At 39.5% G+C, this 12217-nt stretch overlaps 1 protein-coding gene across 3 annotated transcripts in view; it reads left to right on the top strand.

Moving 5' to 3' along the window:
- SYBU (syntabulin) overlaps positions 1 to 10943 on the top strand; it is a 36213-nt gene extending 25270 nt beyond the window's left edge. For 2 of the 3 annotated variants that reach the window (XM_075213974.1, XM_075213973.1), the window contains 5 exons: positions 2699 to 2804; positions 3646 to 3699; positions 5031 to 5234; positions 7246 to 7392; positions 8685 to 10943. In XM_075213974.1, coding sequence (XP_075070075.1) covers positions 2699 to 2804; positions 3646 to 3699; positions 5031 to 5234; positions 7246 to 7392; positions 8685 to 9768 — 1595 coding nt within the window. In that variant the 3' untranslated portion in view covers positions 9769 to 10943. The remainder of the gene's footprint in view (positions 1 to 2698; positions 2805 to 3645; positions 3700 to 5030; positions 5235 to 7245; positions 7393 to 8684) is intronic. The other variant, XM_075213975.1, reaches the window with a different exon arrangement.
- Positions 10944 to 12217: the final 1274 nt, after the last annotated feature.

The following is a 12217-nucleotide window of genomic DNA, read 5'->3' as shown; positions in this document are numbered from 1 at the left end:
CGCTAGCTACCGTGACTTTTTCTGCTTTGTACGCTAGCTACCGTGACTTTTTCTGCTTTGTACGCTAGCTACCGTGTCTGGTTCTGCTTTGTACGCTAGCTACCGTGTCTGGTTCTGCTTTGTACGCTAGCTACCGTGTCTGGTTCTGCTTTGTACGCTAGCTACCGTGTCTGGTTCTGCTTTGTACGCTAGCTACCGTGTCTGGTTCTGCTTTGTACGCTAGCTACCGTGTCTGGTTCTGCTTTGTACGCTAGCTACCGTGTCTGGTTCTGCTTTGTACGCTAGCTACCGTGACTGGTTCTGCTTTGTACGCTAGCTACCGTGTCTGGTTCTGCTTTGTACGCTAGCTGCAGTGTCTGGCTCCTATTTACAATGGTCACCAGAATGGCCTCTGCTTTTCATATCTGGAAGCAAATTGAATTATGCCTTGGTCATCAGATTTGCAACATACTAGGAGTATAACATGCTGCACAATAATATAAGTACAGAGTATGCTGGGAAGTGAGGAGTATAATATGCTTTAGTAGTATGCTGTTTATGGTTTGCCTGCCTTTTACTAGTTTGTGTAGACGATACAGACAGGGCTGACAAGGGGAGCGCGAAGACTGAGGGGCGCTCCCCCCGCCTGCCATTCCCGTTTGACTGCCGGCACATTAAAAAAAAAAAAAAAATTAGAAAAAGAAACCCTGCTGGCGCCCTCCTTCCCCCTCCCCTCTGCTCCCTTCTAACTGACAGTGTTGGGCGTGACGTCCTCACGTCCCGACACTGGCAGTGAGGAGCAGCACACTGAGCCGGCGAGAAGTTAGAAGAAGAGAAGGGAAAAAAGGTAATAGAAAGGTAAGTAAATAACAGAGGGGAACAGTAATGTGGGGGGGGAAGGAGGGGATACAGTAATGGGGGGTGGGGGAAGGAGGGAGACGGTAATGTTGATGAGGAGAGGGTACAGTGTGATAAAGGTGCACAGTTTGATGATGAAGGGGCACAGTGTAATGAAGGGGGCACAACCAAACTAATTTTCCAAAAATTTTAAATCTTATTACAAAGAATACATATTCTTCATTTACATTATTCATATATATATATGAATAATATATTAATATATATGAACAATATATTCATATTGTACTTTGTGTTTATTGTCCTGTACTGTTTTACCCTGTATAGTCTACTGTTTGTACCATGTTCGGCGCTGCGGAAACCTTGTGGCGCCTAACAAATAAACGATAATAATAATAATAATATAGCAATTCATGTTTGCTCTTTAATGTATTTATTTGTATTATTCTCTTTAGTAAAGTGTATTATATGATTTGTATTGAACGAAAAAGCATTATTGAATGAACAAATAATTTATAAAAGAGGAGGCCGCAAAATTATTTTTTGCAGGGGGGCACCGGACTTACTAGCACCAGCCCTGAATACAGACCCTTTTTTTCCACTGATAATTGTATCCAGCAAATCAGAAAAAGGAACTTTTAAGATGTCTGGTAGAGGTGACACTTCTGGGAAATCACTGTTTTGTTTTAAATGTGTGTGATTTATAATATAAAAACACAGGGTGTTTTTGTTTTTTTGTTTTACATGAATATTGAGGACCTCCTTCTTTTATCCCAGGATAGATTTGCAGAGTTCACTATTACATGGTTTAACTGGTTATAATTAAATTAATCTGCTTCCTATCGCTCACATTGATGCAGTCGCCACCCAACCCCTAATATTAACCTCTGTATAAGATAACAAAGCACAATATGTGCACATCCTGTCAGCCTCATATCTAGGCTCTTACATCCTAAATCCAGATGTCTCTATTACCCCACTAAATTACTCACCCATTCCTTCCCATTTGCTCTGCCTCCCTCCTTTCCTTCCCATTCTACCCCACCATTTGTTTATACTGCCTCCCCTTTTTCTTACCATGATATTCACAGAATTGTTCAAATCTAATATATATTATAGTGTGTGTGTGTGTGTGTGTGTGTGTAGTAAATGCTTATTTGTTTTCAATAATACCTATACATAAAAAAATATGGATTTTATTTAGCCAATATGAAGAAGCCCTGTTTGAAAAAGTAAGTACTAGAGAAGTACACACAAGTAAAATATAACAAATACAGTGTATCAAATGCAACACTGTGGCTCAGTGGTACTTCTGCCTCACAGCGCTGGAGTCATGAGTTCGATTCCTGACCATGGCCTTATCTGTGTGGAGTTTGTATGTTCTCCCCGTGTTTGCGTGGGTTTCCCCCGGGTGCTCTGATTTCCTCCCACACTCCAAAAACATACTGGTGGGTTAATTGGCTGCTATCTAAATTGACCCTAGTGTCCCTCTCCCTCTCCCGTAAGCTCCAATGGGGCAGGGACTGATGTGAATGAGTTCTCTGTACAGCGCTGCAGAATCAGTGGCGCTATATAAATAAATGGTGATGGGGAAGTACAACAAATAATGACACTGCTTCATCCACAGCACATAATGTTTCTTTAGCTGATAAAAGTTCCTCTCGATTTTTCAAGTATTTCCGTCTTGGCAGAGGTGTCCCAGATAATAATTTTGGACATTGGAGGTAACATTATCTGCACAGTGTTTCTAGAACATGTTTTGATACATATTGTCCTCTGAGTGCTATGAACAGTTCATGTTTCTCCTGCAGGTGTTTGGCAGTTTAATAAGTTTCTTTTTTTTTTGTTTTTATGATTTTAGGAAGTGAAGCAGATTTCAGTTCATCAAGCAGCACTGGCAGTATATCTGCTCCAGAAGTCCATATAAATGCTGTGTCGGGAGGCAAGAAGACTTCATTTACACGCAAGTAAGAATTCTCTGTAGTTATGCCTGCAGCTAGTCTTGTCTTATGCCAGTCAGTGGTTTGTAGGAAATAATCTTAAGAGATATATATTATATATATTTTTTTTTCTTTTAATAGCACATAAAATTTTCATACATTACTGTACACAGAATTGTTCAGGCATATTCTGGGGAGAAGATTTATTTTTTTCTTACTGTCTTCCTTTAATGTAATGCGATAGCACCCAAATTTCAAACTGGTTTGTTTGTTTGTTTTTTTGTTTTTTGTTTTCCCCTCCTTCTTATTATGACATATAAAACAATCTGTTTTGCTAAAGGCTCTTCTTATACTAAATATTGCTAGTTTAGCTTAAGGATCCTAGGTGACAATATGCCTGTATTGTGTTGCCAATATATACAACGTAGTTGTTTACCCCCTCCGTTTAGTGCTTCTATTTCATTACGTTGTTTATGAGCAGAATATTTCCACAGCTGGGATACAATGTTCAAGGTCTCCACAAACTACAATCTGACAAAACAAACCAACTAACAGGCAAATAAACATAAAATAACGGACCTCATGGTTTTGTATGTTGTAATTAAAATTGAGTTCCAAGTTTTTTTCTTCACTTTAGTGCACGTCCCATATAAATCAGAGACGGTGATCTCCATTTATAAGATCACTTTACAACACAACCCACAACTGGCATAGCGAGGTTGGCGTATTAGAGTACAGGGAATGTATGTGGTGGTAGGTGAGGGTAAATGAAGCAGGATCACTTCCAATGCAGCAGTGGTCACTTTATTTTACTTGTCACATAAGATGTAAGCCGTAATAGCCTTTCTCCTCTCTCCTGTTTCGGAAGACTGCCTTACCGCACAGAGCCTCAGAAACGCGTCTCCAGGATAACAGCCGAGAGGTGACTGCATGTGTACCTATAAGTGTACATCATTCTGTGTAGACATTGTGGAGTTTATGGGGAGCACCTTCATAGATGTGATCATTAGCAGAACGTCCGTGTATTCATCTATGTTCTCAACACTGTATGCACGTGTTTGGGGGGGTTATTGCATAATCTAAACAGTCTGGAATAACAAAACGGTTACAATAATCTTGAACTTTCTATATGCAATTGGTCATTGTGGCCATTATTAAAGGTGTTTTCACTTCTGATTATTTTAACTTAATGACCTTTTTTCTTTCTAGCCTATTTGTTATTTTTAGACAGGGTTTTTCGTTATGTGGCAGAGCTGTTCAGTTGTCAGCATATAATTCAATTTATAGTACATATTTTTATACACCTCTTTTCTAAAATAAATTAACATTGCTCTTGTACACTATATAATGCAGATAACCACAGATTCTGGCTTTTTATTTTGTCGAACTGCAGTTCTCACTCTGTACTACAGTAAAATAAGAAACTTGTAACTTGTAATTTGTCAAAGGAAGGCTTCATCAGGAAGATGCGGAGTGCCTTTGATATTGTGCACCAAATATTTGTTACTTTTGTATATGTAGTTAGAAGATGATTTGAGCTCTTTAATGGCAATTGTGTTGCACTCCTTTTTTTTTTTTTTTTACTATTCTTAAAACACATTCCAAATGAAGCATTTTATGTTTCCCTTTTGTGTCATCAATTTTAAAATGCACCACAAACATATACCCAATATATCTACTTTCCAATATTCCAGGAGAAAAAGGGCCTTGAGTGCATTCACCCCCTTATAGCAACCACAAATTGGGAAGCTACATGTTTCGTTTGTTTGCTTTTTTTGTTTTTTGTTTTTTTATTACACAGAACATTCTGTAGCTTTGAGTAGACTGTAGTGGCACTGCCTCATCTCCAGGTGATTTCCTGGCTTTTGTTCTGTTTTTTTCATCCTACAAAAAAGTGATGTGCTCCTCTGACAACCCTAGGCAGGTGCCAAATGTGCCCCATGGTAAATCTGGCACGAATTGAAATTCAAGGGACTATTTTTATGTCTTCCATTTGCGTTTCCTCACCGCATTTATTTTGACAGGATTACAGTGTACCTGCATGATAATGATTTGTCATGGATAATGTTGGCATTATCCACTTCAATGGTTAAACTGCGGATATCTACTTTTTTTTTAATTTTTTTTGTGTTATTGGTTAAAAAGTTTGTCCTACTTTTTTTGTTCTCTTTACTTTCAAAGCCATGATTTTTTTTTTGTTTTTGTTTTTTTTAAATTAAATATAATCTGAAATCTTTGGTGTGCTTGTTTCAGTCGTGTGTCTCATGGACGAGGTCATAACTGTTCATCAGGAAAACCTGTGCATAGTCCCCCGGCCTCACGTGAGAAGGATCTATTTTCAGTGCTGTGCAGCAGTCAGATGACCCCAGTAACTGTTCATGATGCCTATGGAATCTCCTCTGCCAGCAGCAGTAACTCTGGGTCCTACAAAGGCAGTGACACCAGCCCTACCCTAAGGTACTTTTTATCTATGTATGTATCCTCAGGATCCAGTCCTTCAATGTCTTTTCATTTAACTGGCTGAGGAACTGCTATGTTTCAAGAGCTTATTAAACTGAATATATCTGATACACACTTATGATCATTGGAGAAATATTTCTCTTCTTGGGCATGGCCGAGTGCTTGATGTTTAAGAATGTTCTATAATACTATAGCTAGCCTTTCAGTGTAAGAGGAAAAAAAATAGACAATACCTTGCGCTTGTCTATATAGCTAGTGTAGGTACATATGTCAGAACTCCTTAAAGGGGCAATATTATTATTATTATTTATAGGGCGCCACAAGGTGTCCGTGGCGCCGTACAGGGACAAGAACGAATTACAATACAAGGTGAGACAGCACAGTACAGCTAGTGAGAGCGGGGGTGTATCCGCAAATGACGGGGCCCAAAAGGAGGGCGTGGAAGACAGGGAGACCCCCAGAGGGGAGAGGAGGAGGGCAAAGTAGCTGGAGAGCAGAGTTAGAAGTGGTGGAAACAGGAGGAGAGATGGCCCTGCTCAGAGGAGCGTACAATCTAAGGGGAGGGGTGGACAGACGGAGAACGCAGGGGAGAGAGGGAGAGTAGAGGGACTGAGGCAGGGAAGGGAAAAGAAGGGGGAGAGGCAGAGGATAAGGTAGGTAGTTAAGTGGGAGACTGGAAGATATCCTTAAAATACTATTTTATTTATTTATTTTTTCTATTTTATTTTTTTTATATGGTTTGTAAAGATAAATTTAATTGAACTTTGCAATATATAAATTAATTATTTTTTTTATTTTTTTTTATCCACTTCAGCTTTCAAGCCTTAAAATCCAGTAGCATAGACTTGCATGTAAGGCAGTTGAGTAATCCACTTTAGCTCCATGCTCAGCCGGTCACCAATCCGTGGACCCACCTTTGGCTGCATGAGTGTTCGAGAAATAGAAAAAAGGCTGTGTGCTTGCAGTCCGCATGACCACAATATGATCATCAATCTTCTCTGCGTCAGTAGGCAGTCTCCTATCCTGTTCAGAGCCTGATAAAGACTCCACGGGGCCCTAGTTTAGATACTGATTTTGACCCCATCCCCCGCATTTGTTTGCCAAAAAAAACCCCATATAAAAATGGGTTAGAATAATCCTGGGGCCCCTCTCTACTCACTGGGCCATAGGTGAGAGAGAGAGGTAGCGCTTGAGGTTTCAGCCCATATAGGACCTCCAAATCTTCACATCATTGTACTGTTTAGGGGTCTACCCTACTTCTCTATGTATAGATCCTGGGATTGACAGGCCAACCTGAGGAATTAATTTACACAAGATACAAATCACATGTAATACTGTGAAAGATGTTAATATGTGAATAAATTTGTCATGATGTCCTTCTTGATATGCCATGTACTCTGCACCCAGTGTCTACACACTGCTGAACTCCTATTTTTTGGTTAGTCATATTCTGGTGACTGTAGATGGCAGGTGCTCTTTAAATGACTGTTTACCAAATCTTGTTATAGTGTCTCCAACCTTTCACTAGGTCGCTAGTTTACACGCACGTGGCGCCTGGTTTGTTACTGGACATATGGGCCTTGTTAATGGTGATTTTATGTTGTCCCGCACGTTAATCCTTCACTTTTGCTTTTATCCTGCACCTATTACTAGAGGCATGTTCTGGTTTTCAGTTTTTGTTTTTTCAGTAAAACATTTCGTATTGTTTATTAACTTTGTTGATATTTGGTTTCATGCCGTTGCCCAATTAGATTCACTCTTCTGTACCCACAATTTAAAAATAGTTTGTTTTACCATAACACTTAAAATAAATATAAATCTGCAACACAACATTACAAGACAGACCTAACATGCAAGTGTTACAGCTGCAATTATATAAAGGCTTTTCAGTGTTCTGAGTCTACTTGAAAGAACGATTTCCTGGTGTACAGATTTTGAGGGAGAAGCTGCCTATTTAAACTGTAAAAATTGTCATAATACGGACACCAGATTGTCTCTTCTTCCATAGACGGACCATGAGATACTCTTGCAGTGAGAACCATGGGATCAAACCACCGGCTCCTGAGCAGTATCTGACCCCACTGCAGCAGAAGGAAGTTTCCATCCGTCACCTGAAGGCAAAGCTGAAAGAATCCCAGGGTACAATTGAGGAAAGGTATCTGTTCTGTTTTACATATTTGGCTGTGGGGTAACCAATACGGGAGTCCCCCTCTCTTCCTCCCTCCATTTGATGCATTTACTGAACCTGGAGAAGTCCGCGGGCTGACTCTGTATCAGATCTTAGCTGTTGGCAACTAGTCTATTTAGCTCTGTTGGAGCCTCTCCTTCCGGAAAAGTAGAGTATAACCGTTCAAAGGTGGGAATTTAATTGTCGACAACTACGGTAAAGATCTCCGCCGCAAAGTGTCTCACGCACATTCCGGCGACACTTTGCAGCTAATTAAATCAGCCCCCCCCCCCCCCCCCCCCATAATGTCATGTTGAAATTAACATATCTGCGCACTAAGAATATTTTTCCAGACTGCAAGTAAATTTTAATTATTTACAAGTGAACTGCAATGATGGGTGGTTGCTGCCGTGCACTCCTGCTCCCCATCATCAAAACTAGCCCTTGAGTCTGAAGGGATTTAAAATGTCAATTCCACTCTCTGCAACCATTGATCAATCCCTTCATCCATCTGAACATTTGAGGATAATGCCATATGATAGTATGGAATGTCTACTTTCGCTCACAACTGTTTAAAATGTGAAATCACTGAAGCCGGTAGGGGGAGTAAGTTCAGCAGAAGATCTTACTAAAGTTGCAAAATACTCAACAGAAGCCTATTGTACTACAGTACCCAGGTAAAACCAACACTATTGCACCAATGTATAGAGATAAGAATATCTTCAAGCCATGTCAACTTAACCCTCTCAATTCTATAAAGCATGACATACTTCTTCCAAACTGCCCCCTTTCAGTCAGTCTGTCTACTCTTGGGGGTGAATTTATCAAGCTGCGGGTTTGAAAAAGTGGAGATGTTGCCTATAGCCACCAATCTGATTCTAGCTGTCATTTATTTAGTGCATTCTACAAAATGACAGCTAAAATCTGATTGGTGGCTATAGGCAACATCTCCACTTTTACAAACCCGCAGCTTGATACATTTACTCCTTGCTATTTTAAAGGGGAAGGCCACTCAAAAATATTTTGCTTTATTAAGATAATTACAATGACCTTGGTAATAGTTACTGTTGTTGACAAAGAGTGTCAGTCTTTTTGACAAATTTGTCAAATGGCAACAAATGTGTTTCTGCATTCTAAACAGTTGATTCCTGGCTTAATGGCTTAAATACTATTTACTCTAGTAAGTTAGTACTTTTAATTCATATTTTCTTTTTCTTTTTAGTAGAGTTGCAATTTAACTTTCCACTTTGAGGTTATAACAATAATTTATGAAATTGCAGGGAAACCGAAATAGAAGACTTGAAATCTCAGCTGGCCCGTATGAGGGAAGACTGGATTGAAGAGGAATGTCATCGTGTTGAGGCTCAGCTTGCCCTAAAAGAAGCTAGGAAGGAAATAAGGCAACTTAAGCAGTTTATCGAGACCATGAAAAATAGTTTGGCTGAGAAGGACAAAGGAATTCAAAAATATTTCATAGACATAAATATTCAAAATCGGAAACTGGAGACCCTGCTACGCAGTATGGAGTTGGCCCAGGATGAGGCATTTAGAGATGAACCATGTTTGGATTACATTTGTACCTCGCCGGGGGCTTCTCTCACAGAGAGCGCAATTTTTGATAAAATGTCAGAAGGACTTCAAGTGGAAGACCAAACAACGGAGGAAATGGCAGACTGTGATCTCCTCCTGAATGATGACCTTGGAAACAGAGACGACTTGTACGATGAGGTCATGATGGAAACCAGAAGTGATCTTGGTAGTCTAGCAAACCTAACCTCCACTGCATTGAAGGCCAGTATGGATTTTGAGAAGGATCATGAGAACATGCATTCAAAATGGGCTCAAGGTTCACTCTGGATGGACCAGGCAATCCAGACTGACGTTGTTCCTTATAGCCCCGATCTTGAAAATCTCATCCTCAAGATTTTTAAATCCCATAATGACAATCTGATTGGTAGACCATCCTATCCTTTACATGGTCTTCAACTCAAATGGTCCACAAATATAATTGACTTGACTCCTGATGATCCAAATTCAGCAATCCTTTTATCCCCAGATTCTCTGCAAAATGATATCCATCCGATTCCGACCTCAAACCGTGCCATGAAAGAACTTGATTTTGATGGACTGCCAAAGTCTTGTAAAGATACAATACAAACAAGTGTCTCCAGAACCCATTGGAGCAACCATTATTTAACCGACCTGTTGGCTGTGGCTGTGCCTATTATTCCTACAGTGTTATGGGCATTCGGAACACAGAGAGGAAATCCCGATCCTGTGTACAACATTGGTTCTATGATGCGGGGCTGTTGCCTGATAGCTTTACATACACTCCGCAAAACATCCTCCAGTTCCTATGTTTAGAGCATAACCTTTCTAGAACACTGTTGATCTAGAATACTAATTGGACACCATCGTCTTATATGCTTTAATTTGGAGTGTATAATCTGACATTTTGGTTTTAATCTCTCTTCTTATAATCTATTAGAACTATATAGTTCTTATGATATTAAAAACCTTTCAATGCTTTTTGTTTTTCTAGTGTTGTTTTTGCTGAGCACTTTCAATATGCTGCATGATTTAAATGCAGCCGATAAAGGAACCATTTTTTTAAAAAAGGCCAAATACATTCCTAAGAGGCACTGCACTGGGAATTAATATTGAAGGAAATGTTATACCCGGCTTCCACTACACCTACTGGGTGGAGCACTGCTAGATTATAAAGTTGATAGAAATCTGATACTTTCCCTTTCAGAACTTTGGCTACAATATGTAGAGCACTTATCAAATTGAGTAAGTTCAATTTGACAATACTTCACCTAATTTTTCGTTTTGCACTTTATCACTGAAATCTCTCTAAGCTTCTTAAAAGCGTAGAATGAATTAAAACAAAATTGTGAAGTTTTCTTCACCCCGTTTTCTAAATTGCACTAAGATTACTAAAGAAAAAAAAGTTATGTTATATTAAAATCTTGCACTTCAATACTAAAAATCTGTTTATAATGCAGCCTAGCTGCAATGTATGAAGTTTATTAGCTATGCTTATTGTGTGATTTTTCTCATTGTTCTGCACTAGTTCAACAGCACTGGGAACATTCACTGACCTCGAAGTACTCTTGTTTAATGTAGTCTACTTTATTGTGTATTTGTCTACTAAATATTAATGCCCATGGCGTTCCAAATACTCCGCTGTTGCATCATTTCATAGGGCCCCAGTTTCCGCTGTAGGTTTGCTTGGCTATCTGTGAAGTATTTATTGTTACCTATGGTAATGTCTGTTTTATTGGTAACTGCATTGTATCAGAGCATGTTTGTACTGAGAGCTGTGCCTGTATTTAAGAGGTTATTGGAAAGTGTTTACAACATAAACCCGCATGATGAGATGTATTTATAGATCTAAATGTGTATAGCAACTATAATGAAAATCTAGAAGTGGACATTTTTCATATTTATTTAGTATCCGTGTTGCTCTATGCAAACACATTTTGCTTGTCTGTTGTCTGTATGTACAGATTAAATAAACTGACCTTGTCTACTGACTTTTCTTTTTTGTGTTATGGTATCTTGAGACTGAATGGAACAAATTGTTTTTTGTTCTTTTTTTTTTTTTATCTCTCGAAAAGGTAACAAACTAGATAGGCCCCTAATACCAGTATACTATTGCGTGTTGTACCAGCATTTATTACTTAGTTCTCAGTGAGTGGACTTTGGAAATGTTCAAAATGTATAACCTGTCATGTCTATTTCATTGAAAATATGGACAGTCTTCTCTTTCACGGTGCTTCTCACGGCTAGATCAAGAATAGGAGTTTTTCTAGTGCTATACATCCACATAATAGAGGACATTCACTGGTTGATAGGTAACTGCAAACATACCCTTAGCACCTCATTTTATGATACTTGCCAACTCTCCCTGAATGTCAGAGAGACTGAAATAGGGGTGATCTCCCTCACTCCCTGATGCTGAGCCAGTACAAGACGTGTTTGGCTTCGCCATCTGTGGCATGATGACACAGATCAGAAATTGTGTCCTATGTCCATATATTGATGCCTATGGAGGTGGTCATTTTTATGGAGACCAAGATTTAATCAAAGACTGACAGGTTAAACAACATGACTTCAGTAATAGAGACAGAAATGTAAAAGACACTTCAGTCTCTAGAGATTCATTAGCTGCCTTTCTTTAAGGCATAGTTGCCTAGTCTCCCGGGAGACTCCTGCATTTCTGGGAGACCTCCCAGGCTCCCGGGAGAGCACCCTCCCAGATCTGGCCCTTGCAATAGATGGGGGGTGGGGATAAACTGTGACAATTGTTTAGGGGCTAGGCCAAAATTATGCGATTTGTCAAGCCCTGCCCCCGCACGAGTAGCACCCCCCCAGGATCTCCCTGAAGTTAATGAGGAAAAGTTGGCAAGTATGTTTGTGCTTGTAAAGTACTTTTAGAACAAAAATAAGGATTTTAGTTTTCCTTATTAGTAAACTGGTAACAGTTGAGGCACATCTGCTAATTACAGGTAAAGTAGATAACATTTGAAACTTATACTCAAAGTCTGGGTTAGGAACCATATGAGGAACACTTAAGAGACTTGTAAACTCAAGGTAATCTGTGACATATGCCTCTTAAAGAGGGGAGTACATTGGGCAGCTCTTTAATATGCCAACCAGCCTAGAGACCCATCCTACCCCAGGGTGTAGGTCTGTACAAAATATTTTAGTTGACTCCCTTAGGGTGTTTCCTATTCCATACAAACTTCAAGATTGTGCACACATATTTCACGTCAAAGTATCAGCAAGGATATTGGAAGAGACCTAA

Source organism: Mixophyes fleayi, chromosome 5, assembly GCF_038048845.1.
Source record: "Mixophyes fleayi isolate aMixFle1 chromosome 5, aMixFle1.hap1, whole genome shotgun sequence".
In the NCBI taxonomy this organism is placed as follows: domain Eukaryota; kingdom Metazoa; phylum Chordata; class Amphibia; order Anura; family Limnodynastidae; genus Mixophyes; species Mixophyes fleayi.
Note: the sequence above shows the minus strand (reverse complement) of the source record. Positions and strands in the feature narration are given on the sequence as shown.